This window comes from Callorhinchus milii, unplaced genomic scaffold (assembly GCF_018977255.1).
Source record: "Callorhinchus milii isolate IMCB2004 unplaced genomic scaffold, IMCB_Cmil_1.0 Scaffold4, whole genome shotgun sequence".
NCBI lineage: Eukaryota > Metazoa > Chordata > Chondrichthyes > Chimaeriformes > Callorhinchidae > Callorhinchus > Callorhinchus milii.
Window position 1 is genome coordinate 20,521,891 of NW_024704745.1, and position 26,492 is coordinate 20,548,382.

Consider the following 26,492-nt stretch of genomic DNA (forward strand, 5'->3'; position numbering starts at 1 on the left):
CATTCATTTCTTTCCACTAAGCAATTTCTGGTTGGTCCCAGTCATTCCCTGTTCTCAGCTGGGGGTGGGAGTTGCAAATTCTCCTACACTAACAGTCACCAGTTGCACAGAGTTTCACCCATCCCCTGTCCACTTTAGCCAAAGTTCTTTAACAAGCATTTGAGGGAGATCCAGAAAAATTGCTCTTCAGACAGCATTGATTCTAACTAAATTAACTTTAACCAAATTACCATTCTTAATGTCAGAGCTCAGTGTGCAAATGAGTGAGGCTCTGAATGTTGGTTACATTTACTGATATTAAGGGAGTGAAAACACTTCTTTAGTGGTGCAGTGAAGAATATGATGTTCTCACCTTCCTAGGTTTGTAGATTTACAGGCAGTCAGAGAATTGCATTACATAGGCTACATAAATAAAATTCAGCCCACACATAATTTTAAAAGAAAATGAATGTACAATAAATATATTTTTGGAAGGAGATAATTGAATTTTGACTAAAAACTATCATGAACTTAGTTATTCACTTATAACAGCTGGTAACTGTTGGCGCCATAATTATGAATGCTTGAAGCAATATTGTAAATTGCATCAAAACCTTGCTACTTGCAACTGAGAGATCATTGTGATCAAAATAACTTAGGTGACGTTTCCTGCTCTTTCATTAAATAGTACGTTTTTTTGTAAACAAGCTATTGGTAAACATAGTATATTTTTACATACAGTAGAATAAGGATCAGGAGGATATCTCTATTTTGTAGGTGAACACAGAAGCCAATTTGCATACAGAAATATCCCACAAGCAGCCATGAAGTGAATGATCAATATTATCTGGGGATTGTTGGCTAAGACACCTGGAACAGTGTCACGGGATCTTCAAAGACTACATGAACAGGCACAAATGGATGAGTTAACGTCCAATCTGAAGGATGGCACCTGCAACAATGCCGAACACGGTCAGCATTTTACTGGAGTGTCAGCTTAGACTACAAGTACCAATGTGGGGCTGGAACCCACATCCTTGTGACTCAGAGGCAAGAGTGCTACCAAATGAGCCTGGGTGATACCCACTGCGCTTTCCTGAGTGTGATGGTCTAAGAGTTTTTCTCTTATTCCATATGTTCATCTGTTTTTATATGTCACTGCCTTTAGAAGAGGACCATTGGGAAAAATGTAATCAAATTGACTACAGGCATCTCTTAAGAACAGTATTTGAGGATATATGGATATGTGCTCACTGAAATGAATACACCACATGGCTTAATGACTTCTGTATTCCTGAAGTAGAGAGGGGGGCAGGAAAAAGACATTTGTAGAGGGACCTTGGTTCAGCTTGAGTGGCAATGTGGGATGGAAGAATATTATAGAAGTTTTACTTCATCTCTAAGCGAGACTACAACAACTTGCATTAAATAACTTCCTTCACGCACGGTAGCATTCCGGAGCGCTTGACAGTGGCGGAGTCTGATCTTGAGTCGGGGGAGCGGGAGGGGGAGGTGACTGTAAGCATGATCAAAAAGGAAAATCTTTAGGTGGGAATTGAAAGTGGGGAGGGAGGAGTAAGGTGGAGGGATTGAGAGAGAGAGTTCCGGGTTTCAGGGCGTAGTGGCTGAAGGCACGGTGGAGGCACCTATGGTGGAGGGGACGAGGGACAAAGAGGAAGCCAGAGCCAGCTGAATAGAGGCAGTGGGTTGTGAAGTGGGGGGAGGTAAGCAGATCGGATAGATAGGGAGATGCGAGGGCATGAAGGGATTTTAAAATGAGTGAGAGGATCTTGAAATCAATCCGTTAGGTATTTGGGAGATAGTGAAGCCTGACAAGGACTGGTGTGATAGAGGTACGAAGTTTTATGCGGGTGAGTATTCGGGCGGCGGAGTTTTGAATTAGATGAATTTTGTATACGGTGGAGCTGTGGAGACCAGCGAGGAGGGCATTGGAATAGTCAAACTGGGAAGTGACAAAGGCGTGGACAAGGGTTTCGGCTCCTTGATGTTTTGTGAAAAGGAGTTATAATTCATGATGGTATATTAGATAGTGTGCATTAAAAAAAGCACAAAAGAAAAAAGATCTATATATGAAGTAGGGGAAAGGCTTTTACATTAGTAGTGAACAAGGATAGAAATTAGGCAAGCCTACCATGAAACCCAGATGTATTATACCAACAGTCAACCCTTAAGAAGAGAACAGAAGAAAAATAGTTGCATTGTTGGCGGTAAGCAAACTTGAATGCGCTTCATGAGATCTCAAGTAAAACTTGGATGGATACTTAACATAGACCACAAGGGAAATTGGACGCATACCCTACTAAACCATGATGAAACTTGGATTCATAGTCTCTTCAAATGCCACAGAAATTAATTGCACATTGCATACAAGAAACAAAGTTTAGAAAGATTTTTAATAAACATTTTCCCAGTTACTCCCTTCATGCTGCCAATCACAAATAGACCTCTGCCAAACACACAGAAGAGCCAAACCAAGCAAAAATACTCTTCCCATGAGATCTATGACATTTTCTAAAACAGGCAGGCTTGCTAATGGATAATTCCTTAGCGAAATGAAATTCACTTTTACAGTGAATGATATTGCTTCAGTGATCAACAATAGTGGGCACAATTTGTTGTGGACACATACTCATGGCAGTGTCCTCCACTATTCACCCTAGTTCCTGCTGGAGAACAAGATCAAAGTGAAGAGATCAGCACCAAGTCTGCACAAACTGCACTATTAACACCTAGAGAAAAAAAATACAATTCAGTGTCATAAAAATACATATTGCGTGGAGCAAAATCTTTTCACAGGAATGGTTATTTTTATATCTTATTTTTGGAGCATTGCAGCTTTAACAAGACAACCCATGAGAATACAGTGTTTACAGGATAAAGGCAATGGCACTGATACATTATACAAAGGCTGTGAAAGGCACCTGCTAATGTGCTATGTAAAATAGAACCTTATACAGTAGCTTATGGAATTTAAGTTGAAATTACAAAATGGATAAATGACAGAAGAATCTCCAAGGAAACTTATGGGACAAACCGTTTATAAAGCAAAACACTGGCAGATACTGAGCTGTAATATTTCGATGATCCTTACCAGTGCTCTCAAAGAGAATGTAAATAGAATGTACTGAGTATAAGCCTGAATGTATTCCTTTGGTCATTGTGGGAATTTTGGTTAACAAAACGTCTGCCCCCCAAAAAAAAATCTTGGTTGGTAGCACTGTTGCTCTGAGTCAGAAGGCTTTGGGTTGAAGCCCCATGTCGTGACTTCGAGCTAGTAGTACAAGCTGATATTTCAGTGCAGTGTTGAGATGGTGCTGCATTGTCGGAGGTGCAGATCTTCAGAGTTATCCCCTACCTGTTAAGATGGAATTAAAGATCCCATGGCACTATTCGAAAAGAGAAAAATATTTCTTTTGGTGTCCTGGCCAACAATCCCTAGATAAAATAGGTTATTCAATTAATGGCTGGATGTGGAGCATGGTTGTACAGAAATTGGTTGCTGTATTTGCCCATATTTGAGTTCAATAGAGCTGGACTTTGGAAAAATAGTATTTTCAATTGTAAATAATGGATTATATGGACAGTACCACAAAAAAGCATGGAGGAAATTGAATAGGGGGATTAAAGGTTGACTGTTTATCCTCGCTAAACACAATGCAGGCCACACAGAAATCTGATTTGCCAGAATGGGGATTTGGTATCAGTGGGTTTGAAAACAAAACTGATGTGGCACACACTTGCAGAGATTGTTTAATATCAATGTTTCCAATTATCCTTCATTATATGGAACTGTCACGGTGCAACGCATTAAAATCAAAAATGAGTGCCTCTGTACCCCTCTTATCCAACTGAAAGACCTGATACAGTTAATATTCCAGATATTTAGTCCTGTAGCTCAGTGAATAGAGCACTTGCCTCGCAAGCGAGAGACCTGGATTCTATTCCTGGCAGGGTGAAATGTTGGCCAAGTTTCCTTACTCCACACGCCTCTGTTTACCTTGCAGTAAGTAGGAACCCAGTTGTTAGTTGATTGGTGAATCGCTTTTCCGGAGATAATAACCCTTAAAAAAACTATAATTTGGTCACTCAATCCATGACTGTTTGTGGGACATTGCTGTGTACAATTGGCTGCCGCATTTCACCCTCAAATATACAGTCAATTCACTTTACAGTATATTCTGTTAAGTGCTTTGAGACGTCTCGAAGATGTGAAAAGCGCTATATCAAACGCAAGGATTATTATAAATACCTAGTTACCACACTTTACAATACACCCTGTGAAATGCATTTCAACAAAGTGATAAAAAACTGTTACATCAAATGCAAGGATTATTACTTTATGGTGCATATAAAGCAGAATCACAAGTTTGATCCAGTCTTTTCCAATTTAACTAGTCTCACCCAGAGCTGTAGTGAGGTGCCTTCATTGCCTAACCTCACACCCTGGGGAGAGAAGGGATATAGAGATTGAAGGCAGCGGGGAAACAATCAGAATAACATCTTGCATTTATATTGTGCCCTTCACGCGGGGCACCATCTCAGAGCGCTAAACAGCCTGATTCCGAACTAGGGTTTGAGAGGAGGTGACCTTAAGCATGGTTGAAGAGGAAGGTCTTCAATCCTATAAAGAGCGACGTGATCATGACTACAATTTAGTCTGGAAAAACACTACACGGGCTGTTGTTTTGGCGCTGCTGAAAAATATCAGCAACCGCTCCCCGTTGACGATTTGGATCAATTTGCTTGGAGCACGAAATCAAGGCTCTTCCTGTTGTTTGGCATTCCCGGGGAGTGCTTTATTTTGGGTGGAAGGAATGATTAGGGTTTATGTTTAAAAAAAAAGGGAATACTTTAGTGGGGAAGAAAGAAAAAAAAAGTTTTCTGGGTGTGAAAATCCCAGGAGGGATTGGATTTGGTGGAAGGAAACATTGGATGAGGACAGGAGGAGGGGGTGGTGGGGAGGGGAGGCTTTTTGCAACTGTGGGAACCTGGTGCAAGACTTTTCCCCTTTCCCTGGGAGTGAGTGTGGGACATTTCTCGCAGATACAGTAGCTCATCCCCTGATGAGTGGCTAACCTTTAAGGAGAATTAAAGAGGAGGGCAGAGAAAAACCACACACACACTCACTCACACACACACACACACACACACCCAACACACCACCTCTCGCCGGCTTTGCTGTACTGGGGAAGGCAGAGAGAGAGAGAGAGAGAGGGAGAGAGATGTTACCCGATTCCTCCTCAGACATTCTTTGGAGCCTTCCTAATAAGGAAACTTTGTGAAATAACAGGAGAGCCGAGTGGGCAAGAGCTTTGCAGCGGACCTTTGGTTACTGCATTCAGACCAGTCCAACCCAACCCCAGCCCAGCCCAGCCCAGCCCAGCCCGGCCCAGCCCAGCCCAGCCAGGCACCAGCCCAGCCCAGCCCAGCCAGGCACCAGCCCAGCCCAGCCAGGCACCAGCCCAGCCCAGCCCAGCCAGGCACCAGCCCAGCCCAGCCCAGCCAGGCGAGTGTGTGTGTGTGTGTCAGTGTTTACTGGGGAGGAGGGGGGGGGGGGGGTGGTTGAGGTTGAGTTGAAGGCAAAGGAAAGGGACTCCACCAGTGATTGCATGTTGGCTTAAGGAGGAGGGCTGCAATGGGCAGAGACGTGTCGTGCCCTTCGGCTGCGAGAGGAGGAGGAGGTCGGCGGCGGCGGCGGCGTTGACGGGAGCCGCCCGGAGAGGCGGGGCGGGCGGGGCGGGCAGTGCGGGGCGGGGCGGGCAGTGCGGGGCGGGCAGTGCGGGCGGGGCGGGCGGGCGGGGCGGGGCGGGCGGGCGGGCGGGGGCTGAGCCGCGGGGGCTGGTGAGCAGCCGCCGCTCCCGCTTGAGAGCAGCGCGGAGCCGCGACGCCGAGTAGCCTTCACCCCCCACCACCAACAACCCCCCCACACCGACACCTCGCAGCACTTTGATGGGTAAGTCGGGTCTCAGTGCTTTGTTATTTGAGAGAAAATATTTAGATATATATATATTTTTTAAAAAAAAACAGTCGCTCTTTTTTATCGGCACTTTTTTGTTCTGTTTGACTTTTTTTTTTATTTTTCCAAAACGCTCATTGCAAAATCCACACTTTTTTTTTATTGACGCTTTTTTTTTATTGAAGACCCACTTATCTGATTTGACTTTTATTCGAAAAACATTCGCAGTTGACACTTCTTTTTAGTCGAAGCGGTTTGTAATCGACACTTTTGCGATTGACATTATTATTTTGTTCGCTTTTATTCGTTCGCACTTTTGCAATTGGCACTGTTTATTTGCACGTTTTTATTTACACTTTGATTGAAACTATTATCAATTGACACTTTTGTTTGATTTTGCAATTTATTTGCCCTTTTTACAGTCGGCTTTTCTTCAAAAGAATATATATTGACATTTCTTTAAGACGAAATTACTCTGGTTTCTTTAGCGCGGCAGAAATGCTCGTGGTTCTGTTTTGCGGTGAAATTGACTTGGTGGCGATAATAATAATAATAATAATAATAATCCTTGCATTTGATATAGCGCTTTTCACGTCGGGAGGACGTCCCAAAGCGCTTCACAGAACACACAGTAAAGTGAATTGACTGTATATTTGTGGGCGAACGCGGCAGCCAATTGCGCACAGCAATGTCCCACAAACAGTCGTGGATTGAAAATGACCAATTTATTATTGTTTTTGGTTTTGGAGGGATTATTATTAGGCTCTGTGTGGAGTAAGGAAACTTGCCCAAGGTTTCGCCCTCTGCCTGGAATTGAACTCAGGTCTCTCACTTGCAAAGCGAGTGCTCTAACCACTGAGCTACAGGAGTCCACAAATGATGGTGGTGGTGTGTGTGGGGAGGGCAGTAGGGGTTAAGTGTTGGCCTTGGTGCACTCTCTCGGTTGAATTGCCTGTTCTCTCTCTCTCTCTCTCTCTCACTCTTGCTCTCTTCCCCCCTTTTTCCTCTGAGAAGATCACAGTTTGGGGTTTTCCATCTAATCTGCAATGTTGTTGGTAGCTCTCGGTCCTCGATCAGGCACTGATATTAAGTAATCCCAACCAAATACTGTATGCAAAGCAGATGAGCGTGGTATACCACAACACCAGTGCTCTATAATAGACAAGCACACACATCGGCTCTTGGTGGCTTTAAAGGATTTAATTGCCGTGTGGAGTTCATAAATATAATAATCCTTCCTTGTGATAGAGCGCATTATCGTGCTGTTGATGCCTGAAAGTGCTTCGCAGGATACGCTGTAAAGTGGATTTACTGTGTATTTTGTGGTCGAAATGCATCAGGCGGTTGCACACAGCAATGTCCCACACACACAGCCATGGAATGAATGGTCAATTTTATTTGATTTGGGGATTCTTGGCCAGGACACTGGGAGAAACTCCTTATTCTCTTGGATCTTGAACATCCATCTGAACAGGCAAATGGGACCTCAGTTTAAAGTCTCATCCGAAAGATGGGTTCCTTACTTTGTATGAAGAAGCAGGGTGTTGCTCAAATCTGTCGCTTGTTTGCAACCACACCAAACCAATCATAAATGTGTCTAAGAGAATGTCTTTGGCAAAATGACTCGCCAAACAAAGCTTAGCCAAATACTTTTTGAAATGAATGCCCTTTACCATAAGGGTAACTATAATCAGCACAAGCCTGTGGTCCATTGGTTTAGATAGCATTGATCTACATTCACAACATCATCACCCACTGGATTCGTGCTACTGCAGATGTGGTTTTGTTTTAGATCACAAACAATTTCTCATTAATTCTACCCTCTCTTTATTCTCTCTTTCTTGTTGTGCATCTTTACTCCTTCTTCCTGGGTGATGACATTAGCAATGTTGAAGTTTGATGCATTTGCTTATCCCATTCCCTATTAATTTGATATGAGGGTGAGGGGAGAGTGAAAGTGTATCAGTGTATTTGTTAACCTCTGTTCAACGACCGTCTCCATGACAATATGTTTTGGAAGACTCTTCAGTGTATTTTTATACAAAGTGCTGTAATGAATGACTCAGTAACAACATTGAATCATTGACTATGTCTGACACTTCTGAGTTTTATCTTTAGTTTTGGGAAAACACAGTAACTGAAGAACAAGTATTTATAAAAGTACACGGCTACTGTGTGCTTGGTTTCTGGAAGGGAAGGAAATTCCTTTCGCGTTTAAATCATTTGAAATTTTGGAACAAATTTTACCATAAAAATATTGACGTAAAGCTTCTCACCAGCATTTATGAAACACATTTAAAAAGTTTAGTTTTGTACTTGCTTTTAAACAAATATGAATTAATCATAATAATAATAACAATCCTCACATTTGCCTGTCTTTCAAGTCGGGAGGATGCCCCAAAGCACTTCACATATTTACTCTGGTGTAGTGACTGTGTAATGCGGCAGCCAATTTGTGCACAGCAATATCCTGCAAACAGCCATGAAGTGAATGACCAATTTTATTTGGGGGATTATTGGCCAGGACACAGACAGAAACTCCTATTTTGAATAGTGCCATGGGATCTTTAACTTTCACCTGAACGGGCAGATGGGCTGCACTGCATTGAACTCATATTGTCTTAAGCTGACACTCCAATGCAGAACAGCTTAGACAATATGAGTTCAAGTCTTGATGTGAGACTTGAACCTACAACCTTCTTTCTGACTCAGAGGTCAAAGTGCTGTCACTGAGCCAGGGTGTCATCCTTGTGTTTGATTCAGTAAAGCACTATTTCACGTTGAAACCTCTCAAAGCGCTTCAGTTTTCTGTAAAATGTAGCGACTGTTTTGTAGGTGAATGTGAACAGCAAATTTGCATAAGGATTGTCCCACAAACAGCCATGAAATTAATGACTTTTTTTTAATCTGGGGAATTGTACATCAGGAGAAACTCCTTTTCGAAGAGTGACTTGGGATCTTTAATATCCACCTGAACAGGGGGGCAAGAATCTGTAGTGGTGTTTACACATTGTCACTGAATTACAGGGATGTAATCAAAGGCATGCTGTCTTTTCCTCATACTTTCACTAACTTATTAAAGGTGTTGCTTGTATATTTGTCAGGGTGCTAATAGCTCTCGCATACCTCTCCCTAGTGGCTATTGGTTATATTATGGGTCAGACAGTGAGTACCATAGACTGTTCAATTAAAACTTAACACAAATCGTGCCTTACCAAGTGTCTTCACATGTGCACGTTTCAGCAGGGATCACTGAATATTGATGAGGAGTGGGAAAAACTGTAATACGAGCAGCTAATGAAAAGATAAGCTTTCACTCAGAAATCTGTGCTAGTCCCAGTCTTGGAGTAATGTGCACTACCCTGGCTTGTTCTCCAGTTAGTTATCTGCAAACAAGCATTGTTGAGAGTAAACACTACATTGTAATGGTAACATCAATAAATGTTATGATCGTACTGATATCTGTGCATGCCAAGTAATGAGCTTGGTTTTGGACAGCGTCAGTGGGACAGTCACTAGTAGAGATGTGTGTGGTCAACTTTTGCTGTTGCTCACACTACAAGTGAGTTTTTTTTAAAAAAAATGAGTCCCTGTAGAGACCTGGATTGTTAAGCATATGAATGGAGTCACTATTGCAGAAGTAGGGTTATGCAGTTTATACATACAGAGTGTAGTTGGTAGAAGATTAGTGCCCTCTCTTTTCATCTTTTGACCCTTCTTCTACTTAAAATACCCTTTCATCTAAAAATTATCAGTTAAATATTTTGTTGCAGGGCCTGAGTGTGGTGCAGTTTAGTACGTGAGTAATTCACCTCTGGAACCTGGGTTTGAAATTCATCCAGACTGATAATCTTATGTCTGTTTGTGTTTGGACTGTGTATAAAATAAGTTTGAGCAGTCATTATCCACTTCTTGAGGCTGTAAGCTCAGTATAAAGCTTTGCTTAATTTGACATAGAAGTTTACTCTACATGTAATGGTGTTTTACACAGTATTATCTGGAGTGCTCGATGCTGGCACTGGATGTCTGCTGTGAGATTGTGTTCAACATTCATTATATTGATGAGTGTAAAAAATCACCAAACAGCTTTTATTTAAATATTTAAAAAGACTCCTTCACTGCAAAGTATTTCAATGCAGTCAATACATATAATTTATTACGTTTTGCCCTACTTGAATTATCTTTTAATTTCAAACAGCATTTAAATTAATATTTTTATAACTAATCCGCCAACCCCCACCCACACACACACAAATACTCTTGCCAACTACTGCAAAGTGGGACTGAAGTAGAAGGCTGACAATCAATTGTCTGAATCTCACCCATTCAAGAAAATTGGATGAATATTGGCCAAGACTTGGATTCATTACTGAAACTTCAGAATAGGAATTTTGGAGATCTATTGTCCCGCTCTGGGATAGCACTTACACACTTGAGCGAACTAGCGCACTGAATGGTAAACCAAACCAGTTTGATATCAATAGGAAATACATAGAAACATAGACTGGAAACAAATTGCATTGTATCTGGTCAGTTCCAAGTTTTAAAGAAATCATATACTACTCTATCTCTCCTATCATTCAAATCAGTTTTGAATGATCAGTATGCCCATATTGCAGTAGATGCCACAGTATTTATTGGTGGTAGTGTGGTGGGGGGGTGGACATAAAGTGTTTTTTTTGTGAAAATTGAACTAATTGTAAAATGTTAATTAAAATGCTGTTTGTAACTAAAGATGATTCAAGTAGGTCACCTGAAGGAATTACTGTACTGGCTGCACTATGCTACTGATGCAACCTCAGCCAGTCTTCACAATTGTGTTAAACAGATAATCGCTCCTACTCCCTTCACCCCCTGCACCCACCCGGATAATAATAAAGAAACAATTCAGTTGTTCCTTATGCGTTGTTATGATCTAGGCTGTATGTTAGCTCAGATGTCGCACACTTTGGCCTTTGTGTCATTGTACTTGTGACACCCAGCCTGTTTGTTATTCTATACATTTAGGTTTTGAACTAGATGTTTCTGTAACAAATCATAAACAATAATGTTAGTAAGTTCCCTTAATTTATTGCATTGTTGATTTGTTATTTGACTGCTGTTTGAGGTTGTAAGGCCTCTTGCTTATAGGAAACGTATTTTCATTTCTGATATTCTCAGAAATATGCAAACAAAATTATATTTGACTCATGCACAATAAAGGCTGCACCTTGATTGATATGGGAAATTTAAATCTAGTGCAGGTTTTTAAATTCTTAACTTTTTACTTTTCTTTGCACAAAAAGTTTTTATTATCTGCTTGCTATTTATGCCATTCCTTTTGGTCATTCGGGGACAGATCAGCACAAATTGCAGGACTACTTAAAATGTACCCATAGTCAGTGCTTTCATTGTGCTGTGAAAATGTTTGCAAGGGGGACTTTAAACAACTTCCTGCTGAGAACTCCCCAGTGATACTATCTGAGTCTAAATATTTATTTTAATAATTTTAGGCTATGAAATCTGCAATTTACATATTTTTACCTTCCTTTGAGAGCAGCAGTTGACAATCAGATGTTATTAGATTATTCTAATATCAACAGGACATTTGTCTGGACAATTTTGAAAGACAGCATGTTCCCACACATGAATACTGATGTACTTCTCAAGAATATTACTGTCCCAAGATAGTCAGCTTTAGGTATTACTCTGTTACTGGGAACATTATGTAACCATATCAGGTGCTGTGTGTTAGTATCAGGAAATAACATTGTATTTGACACGTGCCTTATTCCCTTATGAGTTGGTTGCTCTTTCACATACATCTATAAAAGATTGTAGCTGAGACAGAAGAAAATGTTGAAGGGTATTTGCTGACTATATTGGCTTTGTTTTTAAGGAGGTAAGATTTCATCAAAAACATAGCTTGGATTCCACCATGTTGAGTACCACATCAATAATTTGTATTGCTCTTTGGTGATGTGCTTATAATGGATAAGTGTACCCTGCAAAAGACTGGTAAATTAATTTAATGGAAAATATTCATCCTTATCTTGCATTATGCTATACAAATGTAATCTTGTTGTTGTTATGCATTCTAAATTCTGCAGCAGAAAGCTTTTGCTAAGTTGTTTTTCTTAGGTTTGAGTTTAAACATTGTATTAGCAATGGCCACCAGTGAAATTGTTGGTTACTTTTGTGTTTGCGAACCCAGTTGAAAACTGCCTTTGAAGACGCATTAACAAATGACTGTCTCTTGTAAGAAAGCATTAGGGTGGCCAAAGGCACGGTCAAAGAGGAAGGTCTGGAGACCGGAAGGAGGAAAGCTAGGAAGCGAGGCGGAAGGCTTCCCGAATGGAGTTCCAGAGGGTGAGGGCAGAAAAACTGAAGATCTGACCACCAATGGTGGGACGGGCAAGGCGGGGAACATGGAGCAGGCCAATGCCTGCCAAATGGAGGGAGCAGACAAGTTGGTGTGGTGTTCTTGGTCTTAGAGGTAGGGAGGAATGAGACCATAGAGGGCTTCAGAAGTGTGGAGAAGGATTTCAAATTTGATCGTCTGAGGGCTGGGGAGGCAGTGGAGCCGGGCGAGGATGGGGATGATCAGTTCACAGAGCTTGTTGCAGGAGCGGTCACGAGCTGCAGAGTTCTGAATTATCTGCAGCTTGTGGAGGAAATGTAATGAATGCTTGAATGAGGGTCTCAGCAGCCTGATGGGAGAGGCAGTTGGGGTGGCGGGCAGGGTTGGGTCGGCGGACAAGGTTAGGGTGGTGGACAGGGTCATTGTACGGATGTGGAGTTTAAAGGATAGTTGAGGGTCAAACAGGACACCAAGGTTCCGTATTGTCTCTGCGAGATGGAGATCGCATACGCGAATGGTGAATCTGTTAGCGTATGAAGTGAGGAAGTGCTGACGAGAGCCAAACGGGAGAACCTCCATCTTGTCAATGTTTAACTGGAGAAAGTTAGCTCTCATCCAGGACTTGATGTCTGACAGACAATCCATCAGAACAGGAGTGGTCCTGGAGTCGAGGATGGAGGCAGAGAGATAGAGATGGGTGTCATCCATATACTTGTGGAAATTATCCCCATGCTTGCAGAAGACATCACCGAGGGGGAACATAGAAATATTAAAGAGGGATGTAAGTGGCACTCTCTGGGGCAGTTGTTGGTGTGGTACTTGGCTATCTTAGCCAATGCTTACTTAAAAGAATATTTTAATACTAATATTTATTTTGGTTTGTATTTGTTTACTGAGTGCCTGGTTTGTTTAGGTCTGCTTTCATTCTGAAAATCAATTCATTAAATGGGACGTCCATTTACCTAAATCTGCACATCTATTCGTTTAGTGCTGTGTGTCTTTTTCTGCATACATTAAGCAATTTCAATTTAAATGATTCAGAGATGTAAATTAGACTATTTGCCTAAGTTAGAAATGTTGTGCCTATTTGTACAACTGTGCATATGGTTGTCAATGCTTGGACAAATTGTCAAAATCAGTTATGGTAGTCCTGACTGTAGCATTTGGTGGAAAAATTTTATTTTAACCAACAATTTGGACACAGGTGCAGTAACCACATTCTTGCTGGGAAGCTGAAGATCATCACTCCCTGTCTTGCCTGCAACGATATCAAAAAAATGAGGCCTGGCTATTTATACGAAGTAGCTTTACTGCTGGAGGCAGCAAATTGTTGGCTGAAGATCGCTGAATTAAAATGAAGCTTCCACCACAATTACATTTGGATTGCAGTTCCTATTAAGAACACTATTACTGTATTTAGCTTCATTCCAACCGAAGGTTTAGGGAGTGCGGGAGCACACGCTTCCCACCAGGCTGTTCAGTTCTGTAAAGGGATGTCAAGACAGCTGATCTACTGTAACTAGAGAATGTCTGAATGTTTATAAATAGTGATTTCTTTTGAGCTGGCAGACCCTCAAAAAAAGTCAGACAGCACGGCCCATTTAAATAGCTTTAATCGTAATACTGTCTATGAGACCATTGAAAATATAAACCACTGACCAACCTTCTCTTGTTGCTGTCAAAGATACTGTCAGATGTAATATTAGTGTGCTAAAGCCTAAGCCACGGTGTCTGGAAGAACCCAGGCTAAGGTAGTTTGACAATCCCGTTAGTTAAAGACCGATAATGATGACCAGTATCGACTATGTCACTGAATAACTGATTTGTGATATCAATTGTGTTATCAAATGTATTACTCTAGTGTTAGTAAAGTGCACTGACCAGTATTTTACTTGAAATGACAATGCCCACAACTTAGCAATTTCTGATTATTTCCTGCATACTTGGTCAGTGTTGTTTGGGAAGCTTGTTGAGGTGATTCTTGTTTTACTGATGCAAAATGCTGTTGGCTACCTACAGGTCCAGGAGAATTACTGATTTTGTTTTCTTCAGCAATTTTCCCCTCTTCATTATTGAAACCTCTTACTTTTTACTGAGGTATGATATCATAGGGAGTGGTCACACACCAGTATACTATTGATCCATGAACCCTGATGGTGACAGTTGACGAGCTGTTTGACTGCTGGTGCATCACAGTGAAAGCCGATCCTGTCTTTAACCTGAGTCCCTCCAGCAGGAACTGGAGTGGGAAGGCTAGCTGATTTTTCCCTCCCTGCTGGGGTACATTTTCACAAAAAAAAGTGCTGGTGTGGGAATCGTGAAATGTATACAACTTTTTCACTCCAAGAAAGAATCTTCATAGACTTGTCGGGGTCTAAGGGTTGAAACATAATTTTTGCAAGTATATTCGAGTATATTCCGTGAGGCAATTTGAGGTGTCTCAAAGACGTGATAAGGTTTTATATCAAATAAAAGGATGATTATTATTATTATCTATGATGCAACTATCTCAATCTTTTACCTTTTGTGTGTCAAAACATAGATGAACTTCTGGTAAAGAATATACTTATTAGTGACCCTCTGGATCCAGATCTGGTACATAAGTGAGTGAAACTATCCTAAATACTCAGAGGGTTAAAGTTGCATTTAATGGTGGACATTCAGTAGATATTTGTTGCACAAAGTTCGTTATTAACTTGTTGGGGCATGTTTACACAACTCAGTACTCATCACACTGAACAATTCATCTGCAAACTCTTGTCTCTTATTTTGTCTCTTTTTTCCCCTCAAAATATACAAATTCTTGTTGTATCAACAAATGCATTTGTGTTTGAGTTCACTCATGGGCAAAATAATTTTTTATTGATGCTGGAATAAATAATTTGAATAAACCAAATTTACATTTTACAGGATCCTGCTCTTCAGAATTATCTAACAGAATTAATTGTGTAAAACCAACTTCAGTTGATTTTCCTTTTTATTTTGATGTCCCAAATCTAACCTTCCATAGCAACAGAGAATCTGCAGAAAACACAAAATGAAAGCCATTGTCCTCGTTTGTCTTTCTATTGGCAATGCCATTGACAGAAAGTGCTGTTATTTCATACGCGTTCTTCCATAGTTTGGATCAAGTATTTAAAATCGTACAAAAGGTTATTAAAGGAGCATTGTCACCTATTCAGGAAGACCTTGGTCTCGCTCGCTTTCCAAAACCATCTGCTAGAAACTCAGTATTTCATTAGCATATTTATTGTATGAAATAAACAGAACATGTTGGAAATGCATCAATCAGTTTTAGAAAGAAAATGATGAGTTACCATAACTTAGTTCTAAAGGAACAACACATCTGAATCTTCCTCTATCAATTGCTGGTTGACATGCTATGATATTTCCACCATTTCCATTTTTTATCTTAAGATTTTTCAACTTTTTTTTAAAAGAAAATTGTATAGACTGATAGGGAGGGTTTGCATAGCCTTAATTTGTTGTAGTAGTTTGTGTTACATGAGCCTTTTTACTTTTCAGACAAATAAATCACACCTTTATTCATAACAATCATATGGGCTGCCAGGAACATTAACACTGAATCCTGAAAGTGCATAGCAGAAAGAGATGAGATGAAGGGCTTCTTTTAAAGACAAATTGATAATGCTCCTTCAGTAAACTTTTTGTATTGTTTTATTGTTTTAAATTGTTTTAGCGCTCTGAGAGGCTACCCTGCATGAAGGGCTAGATATAAATATGTGTTGTTGTTAAATGCTGTATTTCAATTTTTAAAAGGAAATTAAATTTTCCTACTTTAGTATCTTGATCTTTATGCACCACTCTCAAGTCTGACCAGTTGCTGGTAGGATAACAACCTTGTTGATGGTTCTCCATAGCCGTCTGGTTGGAGGCATTTAGGAGCAATACACAAACATCTTCCACTCTTAATGGAGAAATATGTGACCTCTTCTTGGTGGTATTCCAATTGTGAGGATTATAGCTACAAATCCAGCTTGTACTCATAGCTTTGTGTGGACTCCTGTAGCTCAGTGGTTAGAGCACTCGCTTTGCAAGTGAGAGACCTGAGTTCAATTCCAGGCAGAGGGCGAAACCTTGGGCAAGTTTCCTTACTCCACACAGAGCCTAATAATAATCCCTCCAAAACCAAAAACAATAATAAATTGGTCATTTTCAATCTACGACTGTTTGTGGGACATTGCTGTGCGCAATTGGCTGCCGCGTTCGCCCACAAATATACAGTCAATTCACTTTACAGTGTGTTCTGTGAAGCGCTTTGGGACGTCCTCCCGACGTGAAAAGCGCTATATCAAATGCAAGGATTATTATTATTATTATTTTTCCAGGGAATTTGAAAAGCAGAATAGCCTTGTATCATTACTGTAATGATGTGCCTGACACTGTGAGAGAACAATTTAATATCAGAATTGTAGTCTTGACTAGAGATATTTAAATGATTGCTTACATTTTTGTGTGCATATTAAGCCGTTTATCTTACATTCTCAGATTCTGTATTTCTTCCTACCTTGTTCCTCTGATAAGGTCACCAGTATTAGCTTACATTAGAAATACAACTGTGCATGTTAAGAGGATTGCAACCATTCCTATTGGAATTAATTCAAACTAAATTTAAAGAAGGATTGGTGCGATGGATAAGAATGAGATCAGGCATTTTGATGATCAGGACAAGATGGAAAAAGGTTGAAGTTCAGTGTAAAGAAACAAAATAAGCAAAAACCATGGAAATGAACTAAAGTAATGGCAGAAAGATCAAAGAAATTCCCAGATGCCAAGACCAGGCAAACAGATAGGGAGGTTAAGGGAGCAAAGATTAGGATTGGATGTGTGTATATCCATAAATGGCAGAAGCATTCAAAATAGAATTGGTGGATCTAGAGGCATTGGTGGCAACCAGTATTGATGATGTTCTTCCAATTGCAGAGACGTGGCTAAGCCAGGATTATAGAAGGGAATATAAAGAAAAAGTGCAGGGATAGAAACGGTAGAGGAGATTGTCGAATCAGGAGCCGGACATTCCACATAGTCTTAGTTTGTAAGACCATTTTGCGTTAAAATTGAAAACGGTGCAGAAGTATGGCAAATTCTTGAATTCATTCTTAATGTAGAAGCTGGTTTTATGTAGATCTTAAATAAGCTGCTTCTAAATTAATATCAAATAAATTTCCTTGATTCTGTGTGATCTTAAATTTAGAAACAAAATGGTCTTACAGGCTAAGACGACATGAAATTTTGGGCCTCAGTAGGAGACAGCCAAGATATCACAAAGAGCTCAGTGAGGTATGATCTGGCCTGATTACAGCAAGTTATATCCAAGATAGATAAATGCAAAGTTTCAGAATTAAAATTAAAGGCACATATGCTCCGTGGATAGGTAAGAACTTGCCAACGGAGAAGTTGAATAAGAGCTATCATCCACCATGTCCGAATCCTTTGAGGCAACAATGAACAAGGCAAACAGATTGCTCAGCTGCATTGGTACATCAGTTCTGCCCTCTAATACTGGTGATTGGCTTTGATTGTCTTCTCTGCACTATACTCTACAGGTTCAGAATTATGAAAGGTAATTTTAAGACCAACTCTAGGAAATACAGTATTTGTTTTAAAGAAAAGGTCATTACCATGTAGGAGGGTTGAGATCAGTATTTTGGATTCCTTTACGTTTGACCTTTTCTTTTTTGTCTTAGAATTTGGCCGAGAAGAGCAAACTTGTTCCTTAATTCATCCTTCAGCTTTGTGACACTCCCTTTTTGGGGGTGTCAACCAAGTGTGTGACACATGTGGAACCCATCAGCATGCTTAAGTGTATCTGAACCAAACAGAGTTCCATGCATCCCACCTACACATGGAAATTCCAGAGATATTTATTGGAATGGAATGCACACTCTCCCTGGAGGGGTGCGTACTGCTTACCTATTTCCGGAGCGTATTAGGCACAGCCAATTCGGCTGCAAGGAGACTCCATTTACATCCCTCTCTCCAAGATTTTCAATCCTCTGCAGATCCTGACAGGTTTGTTTGTGGTGAGAATGGACACTGAGCTGCACATGGCTGCTCTTCCATTTTCAATGCTGAATTAAATTTTACAGTGTTTATTTATTTTGTCTCCTTGGAGGGGTCTTCACAGACCTTCTGAAGTAGATAGAGGGAAAGCACTATAGATCAGTAGGTAAAGTCTGTAAAAAAAAATGGCCATATGCTTTCCCAACTATCAAAATACAATTCATCCCTGAAGAAATGGAGACGCATGGGAGTCTCTTAAATACACAGTCTGTGTGTAAAACATAGGCAAGATATTACTTTTGAAAGTCCCGTTTACAACTGATTTGTTTCTCTTTTAATCTAATTCTATGTGTTGATGGAAGGAGAAAGCAGCATTTTTTAAAATGAAGATTAGCCATCAAATTCAAGATGAAAGGGACTTGCTATCAAAAATGAAAGGAATAGTACTCTTTGACTTGCTGCCTCCCTACCAACCTGCCTGCTCCCTCCATTCAGCAGGCTCTGGTCTGCTCCATGTCTCCCGCCCTACCATTGATGGCCAGGCTTTCAGCCTCTCACCCCCACGCTCTGGAACTCCATCCCACAGTCCCTTCGCCTCGCTTCCTCCCTTGCCTCCTTCAAGGCCGGTCTCAAGACCCTTCTCTTCGACCGTGCCTTTGGTCGCACTCTCACCTCTCTGCCTTCCCTCACCCCTGCACCACCCCTCCCCCATTGCTCGGGCCCCGACACCTGACTGTTCAGCGCTTTGGAACGTCCTCCTGACATGAAAGGCGCTCTATAAATGTCATTTTGTTGTTGTTGTACTTCCTTCTCTCAACTCTTTTCTCAGTTTTCAACCCTTCCTGTCCTATATGTGATCAATGGGGATGGAGTGGGGGGACTGACATCATCCAAATCAGTAATTGCAGAGGCGTTGATAATCCTATTGCCATCCTCCATATGGAGGTTAGAAAACGTAATGTGCCAAGTTGTTTCTTTTGAGAGCAAATGACCTGGTTTTGATCCCTGTTAACAAGATATGATTGTGTGTGATTCGATTGAAGTTTTTCTCTGTACATGAACCATTGGGATGTACTCTAGTCTGAGCATACCTTCATGGTTTACATTCTGGTTAATTCACGTAAGGTACACCCACAATGTTCTTTAATGCAGGACACCTGCTGAGTAAAATTATGTCATGGGATTATAGAAAGAGCCTGTGCTAACTCCATAGACTCGAGAACATCAAAGCTAATGCAATCCTGCAGGTGGCTTCAATATACTCTCAGGAAAAGAACATTCATAAGACTAAGAACATTCACGGTATTTCTGTGCTCAGAACATTATATTAAAAAGTGCAACTCTCATTTATTGAATGGAATTAAATGTTGCTATTATTGGGATAGACTTCTGAAAGGGAATGGAAGCCTTTTCGTATTAGATGATGAAGTAATCCCATAACAACTACACTGTTGACATTTTCCAATTTAAAAAGTGCGGCATGACCATAAGAGCAGGCTTCTAAAAGAGTAGTGGATAGCTGGGAGGGATTACATATCAGTAATCTAATCTTGAGGTTTGGAAGAGATCAAAAACTAATGTGCAAAGGTTTAGCTTCTTTTGCAGTCCTCTGAACCCTCAGATCAGATGATTGGTTTGAAGTTACTTCATGTTGTCTGTTTTTAATAATGTATTCTGAGAACTGTATAAAGTTAAGTTTAGTTTTGGGTGTGCATCTTGGCAGGGTGAAGTGGAGGTTCTGTATTTCCACGTCAATGATACGTGATATTGATCAATACAATTGAACCTGTTCAAGGAGGATCACTGAATAACAATTATTTAAAAGTCAAGAAAACAAGTTCAATTTTTACTGCAAGACAAGATCATGTACCATGCATGCAGCACAGTAGAATTTTTCAATACTGGAGTTAAAAATGTCATCTTGAGTTTCTAATGTGTTTTAACCTGATTTTTAAAAAATATATAACATTTAGATTATAAAATGTAGACATTAAGTACTCAGATGCAAGAAAATATCACTTTTAAGAGTCAGTTTCCTTAATAAACCTTAAAGGAAAATACATTGCAATAGATTATTGTTTACATTGCTTCAAGAAGTGGGAGATACATTTTTTGACACTTTGTAACCTACCTTTATTTGTCTATTTATTAACACAAGTCCAATAGCTTTACGAATGTTGCTTGTCCCAAATAAACAAATAGAATTAGTAAAAACCTATAGTTATTTAGCACGTAGAAGAAAAAGCAATAATTTGTTTTGGTTTCAATAGTTCTTCCTAACATTACCAAATCTGCCACTTTTGGAATCAGACCTCCAAACAGGAGATTAATCCATCATGTTTTTTGATTTGTTTTTTTTAAAAAAGTTGCTTTGCTCAGGTATCATTGTTTGCAGCCTGGAAACCCTCAACTTCACAACCCAAATAACTATTCTTATATATGAGATTAGACCAGCAAGCAGTTTGATCTTGCTCTTGCCTAATATCCATGCATGCAAGATTTTCCAACAGAGATCCCTTGATAGAGATCAGGACGAGGATTCCTGGCTTGATATTTTGTTCCTTTCCCTCCCTAGCTCAGCTGTACCAAGGCCAAATGCTTCATTTGGCCTTGGCACAGCTGGGCTAGGGAGGGAAAGGAACAAACTGCTTTTTGTAGCTGAGATCGACCAGTGCAGATAGGGAAGTTGGACCTGTGATTTTCTGCTGTGTGAAACGTACTACTACATTGGGTGGTGACGTTACCCTCTAGATGCCATGGGAGCTAACAGTTTTTTAAATTTAAAAAATAAATGGGCATATTTATAGATGGTGGAAATTAATGGATCATGCTGCTGTGGAATGAGAAGCATAAGCAATCCAATGTGATGTGTTTAGTTTAAAAGCCTTCTGTAAGACCAAATTTACAGGCTCCTTGAAGAGGCTATGTAGGATTTATTTTTTAACAAGTTTGATAATTGACTTAATCTTGTTTGATTGCAGGTTCCTATCAAATACTATATACATGCAAGCAACCCTAAGCCATTTAATATATTATGTAAATCTTATAGTATTACTTCGCTCACAAAACACACAATCACTCAACTTGCAGGATATGCTGTAACATCGAGACATCCTCCTGATGTTAAAGGTAATCCTTGCGTTTGGTACAGCGCCTTATCAAGGATTTTTTCCTGGTGAAAGTGGCATTTAATGGATAATAATGAACTAAATAAGTGATTATAAATAATCCTTACATTTGGTATAGCGAGTGGGAGATGTTCCAACACCCTTCATGGGTGTACCTTAATGTGGAGTGATTGGGTGTTATGTAGACAAACAATTTGCACACAGCAATGTTCCACAAAAAGCTATGAAGTGAATGACCAATTTTTATTTTGGGGGATTGTTGGTTGAGACAAAAGGAAAAACTCTTCTCTTTTCAAATAGTGCTGTAGGATCTTTAGCGTCCATCTGAACAGGCAGACAGTGCCTTGGTATAATGTCTCACCTGAAGGACAGACCTCCAACAATGCAGCACATCCCATCGCCTCTCCCGACTGCCACCCAACCCATGTTGCCCTGGAATCATCTGAACTCCTCCCCCTCTGACCTACCTCCCGCACTGACTTATCCTCCTCAGTCACTCTCCTCCACTATTTGCTCTCCACGAACCACCTCCTGCTCACAAACCTCACCCTGGTACACCAGCCACCTCCACTCACCCAAGGGTCAGGTGCGTGCTACCAAACATAACTGGCTGAAATTTAATTTAACAATAGGTCCACTTAATAATAATAATAAGGTCCACTTGCAGATATGGCTGGACCACACTTCCGCTAAATCATCTTTCTATTCCAAGATAATCTTGGAGGCCAAAGACAACCCCAGGCTTCTTTACTCCACAACCAACCGGCTCCTCCGTCCACCCTCTCGTGCCTCTCCCATCCTCTCCTCCAACTGCGAGGAGATGCTGGATTTCCTCGAGACCAAAATCGAGGGGAAATTCAGCCGCCTCTGCCCTCCCACCCGCCCAGCCCTCCCTCTACACCTTCGAACCTATCTCCCCCTCCTTTCTCACCACCAGTATAACCCGCATGAAGTCTACCACCTGCTCCCTCATCCCTGTCCCTACCCCTCTTCTTATCTCCCAACTCCACCTCCTCACCCCTTTACTCTCACACCTCGTCAACCTCTACCAGAATGACATTCTGTCCATCTGTGACCAGGGCTCCCTCTGTTTCCTTGTCCTCCTCGACCTCTCTGCTGCCTTTGACACTATGGGCTACTTTATCTTCCTCTCCTCTCACCTTAATGTTTAAGGTTCTGTCCTTGAATGGTTCAGATCCTATCTCTCAGCCCGGCTCCACTTTGTCTCCACAAATGGCTTCTCCTCCAGCCCCACACTGTCTTGTGCAGTGTTCTTCAGGACTCTGTCCTCTGTCCTCTCCTCTTCAACCTGTACCTGCTTCCTCTTGGTGACATCATCCGCAGACATGGGGTCAACTTCCACATGTACGCAGATGGTACCCAACTCTATCTCTCTGCATCCACCCTCGACTCCAGGACCACTGATGTTCTGACAGTTGAACGCCACCAAGACCGAGGCTCTCCTGATTGGCTTGTGCCAGTGCCTCCACATCTCAGGCACTGGCAGCATCAGCATCCACAGATGCACACTCCACCTCACCAAGCCAGTCAGGAACCCAGGTGTCTTGTTCAACCTTCAACTGTCCTTTCTCCCCCACATCCGTGCCATGACCCCACTTATCTTCTCCCACCTCCGCAACATTGCCCGACTCCATCACTGCCTCACCCCTCTGGCCACTGAAACCCTCGTACCTGTCTTCATTACAACCAGGCTCCACTAGGCCAACGCACTGCTTATCAGTCTTCCCAACTCTTCCCTACACCAGCTACAGATCATCCAGGATTCTGCAGCTTGTGTTCTCTCCCACACCAGGCTCCATGACCCCATCACACACACCCTCGCCCAGGTCCACTGGCTCCCCATCCCTCAGAGGATTGAGTTCAAAATTCTCATCCTCACCTTCAAGGCCCTCCATGGCCTTGCCCCCTCCTACCTTTCCGACCTGCTAACCCCTTATCAACCTGTCTGCTCAGCAGACTCCAGCCTGTTCCATGTTCCCCACCTGGCCCGCCCCACCATCAGCAGTCGGGCCTTCAGCCTCTCTGCCCCTACCCTCTGGAACTCCATCTCACATTCACTTTGCGTCGTTCCCTCCCTTGCCTCTTTCAAGGCATGTCTCAAGACCCTCCACTTTGACAGTGCCTTCGGCCACCCTCCTAGCCTCTCTGCCCTCCACCCTCCGTAATCCCAACCACCCCCCCACCCTGCTTGGGTCCTAATCGCTGACTGTTCAGAGCCTTTGGTCGTCCTACCAATGTGGAAGGCACTTTACAAATGTAATTTTGTGTTGTATCCCCAGCACTAAGTTGGAGAGTCAACTGTATGAGTTCCAAATCCCAGGATGGGACTTGAACCCACAGCCTTCTGACCCGGAGGTGAGAGTACTACCACTGAGCCAAATTATGTTAATAATGACATGGTTAACTATAAAAAAGTTACTACATGATGAAACTCTGGTGGCTTGCTGAAAAAATAAATCAATGATTCCTGGCAAGTAATTTGTTTAAGCTACATGTTGACTGATATTTGTTATGATCTTACTTGAGATATTTTGTTAAAGAATAGTTTGAGATTACAGGATTGTGTGCTGCAAGACAGCGCTGTGGTACTCATGTGCAGTGCAGGTGTGGTTGGTTGGTGACCTGACTGAGGCTTTGGGAAAAAGATAACATGTTCAAGTTTTTAATTGACACTAATTGCAATAAATAAATAATTACAATTGGCATCAACCATTGTTGCAACGGAGCACAGTTTATAAGGCTGCACTCCTTTGATTGTACCATGCAATGTTTTGAATCATAGATTCCTAAATAACCCACTGCAAATATCCTATTGATACTCCACCCACTCAGTGGTACAAGCTTAGGAGAATGAATAACTGGTATTTGCTACAAGACAGGAATTGAGCTGGAGCAATTTTCAATGTCATCACAACCCAGAGATTAAATCACTTGTATCTCTGCCAGCCATCTCCTCTCCTACTTTGGTGATTGGTATTGTTTTTCAGATATTCAGGAGTGAATTTCACCAATGACGCAAATGATACGTTAGCTGTCAATCCTTTGCTTACTACATTTGAATGGTACCTCCTAAATACAGTAAACTCCCAACTTGTCACTGCCACTTATGTCATCATGCTGTCAACAGCCCCACTGCATTTATTTATGTAGTTACACATATGCTTAACTCGCGCTGAGCCCTTATCCCTTGGAGTGATCTATTATCAGGAGCTTACTGTACCCTTTTTTTATGGAAAGAAAATATAGGTGGTGGTATCGAGGTAAGCAGGTTGATCCTCCAGTAAGAGAAATGAGCTATGAGTTTGTAAAATGTGTCAAATCCAAAATAAATCTTTCAGATCTACAAGACAACAGATCCCGAGTTCAAGGTTTTGAAGGGCAATTTAACATGGACACCCAGGAAGTATTTCTTTACATATCTCTAGCTTCTGATTCACAGTCAGACTATCTTAACTTAGGCTTTTCATGTGATCTTTTCACAGTGGAAATACATTCCATCTCCTTCTGTAGGTTCTGTTGTACAGCATTTATGTGATCGAGACATTGAAATAACCTCAAATTGTGAGAGAAAATCTTGAGCATCATTTGGTCCTGAGTGCAACCTTCCTGATTTTGAAGTTTGTTGTTGGAGTTTGGGTGCTGGCATTTGGTTCTTTTTATCATAAGCAATTAACACATACTTGCATGAGTAAATGTGTTCTTTTCATTTGTGGTAGGTAATCTGTTTGGGGAATCTCTTAATTACATTAAATTCACTTAAAATAATTACATGTTTAAGCAAATGTGAAACTCTTGGCTGACCATGTGTTTATTCTTAGATAGATAAAAGCTGAGACTGGGTGCAGAACTTGACTCCCTGTATATAGTACCAATACCAATGACCAGTATTGGTGTTATATGCAGATTGAAGGGAATATTCCCTTTAAAATGTGTGCACATTCTATTCCAATAAACATCTCCGAATTTTCCATGTATAGGTGGGATGCATGGAACTCTGTTTTCTATTAAGCATGATGATAGGTTTCTGCAAAAAAAACAATAAAATCTTCTCCAAATTCAAATTTGGCTATTAATTGCAATTTTAAAAAATGTGAGTGCAATTGAGGTGATTGTCCAAGTGATTCATTGTGTTCTGCTCTTTATGAGATCCTTTTAACAATGATGTTTCTTTGTAATGGCAGGGTGACTTTACGTGGAACAGCATGTCTGGCCGTAGTGTTCGACTGAAGGCAGTTCCCATTCAAAGCCTCTCAGAGTTGGAGAGAGTACGACTTCAGGATGTGGCATTTTATCGGTTGCAACAAGACTATGAACTTGCTTGCCAAGTTACAATTCCAAAAGGTAAGATAATATGTACAGATTGCTTTGTCTTATTTCCTCCTCTTCCCCCACCCCTCATTATCAATCCTCACTTTCAAACTCTTCAATTGGGAGGCAAAACCCAGAAAAGGTGTTTGTACCTGTAAATGCACACGTTAAATGGGTACCAGCATCTTATTGATTTTTGAACGGGATCATGAGGACATTCAGCTCAACCAGGTCATTATTTTCATTCCCAGTGTCTTGGGACGTCCTCCCGATGTGAAAGGCGCTCTATAAATGTAATTGTGTTGTTGTTTTGGAAACCTATTTCGTGCCCTTCTGGATTCAGGAATACCTTTTTATTTTTTGTTCAGCTAAGTATGGCTCTGCCACTGTTAAGTGCTCCAATATGCTGCCCTGTGTGCAGGGTGCTATATAAATGTACAACAACAACAACAACAAGATTCCATTTATAGAGCGCCTTTCACGTCGGGAGGACGTCCCAAGGCGCTGTACAGTTGGGTCAGGACCAGAGTAAGAGGGAAATGGTCAGGGTGAGGGGAGGGAAGGGAGGGAGCGAGGAGGGGGTAGAGAGGCGAGAGGGGAGCAGTTGTATGCAACTCACATGGAAACTCATCACTTTACATTCCCTCAACAGAACTACTGAGAGTTCCACTTATATATATGGGTTGCATTTGGCTGGTATAGAATGTGGCTCGTT

At 41.2% G+C, this 26,492-nt stretch overlaps 1 protein-coding gene across 3 annotated transcripts in view; it reads left to right on the top strand.

Moving 5' to 3' along the window:
* Positions 1-26,492, top strand: part of LOC103177515 (rho GTPase-activating protein 6) — a 301,249-nt gene that overhangs the window by 208,123 nt on the left and 66,634 nt on the right. For 2 of the 3 annotated variants that reach the window (XM_042334731.1, XM_007891714.2), the window contains exon 2: positions 25,651-25,810. In XM_042334731.1, coding sequence (XP_042190665.1) covers positions 25,672-25,810 — 139 coding nt within the window. In that variant the 5' untranslated portion in view covers positions 25,651-25,671. Of the gene's footprint in view, positions 1-5,832; positions 5,954-25,650; positions 25,811-26,492 lie in introns of those variants that run through there. The other variant, XM_007891715.2, reaches the window with a different exon arrangement.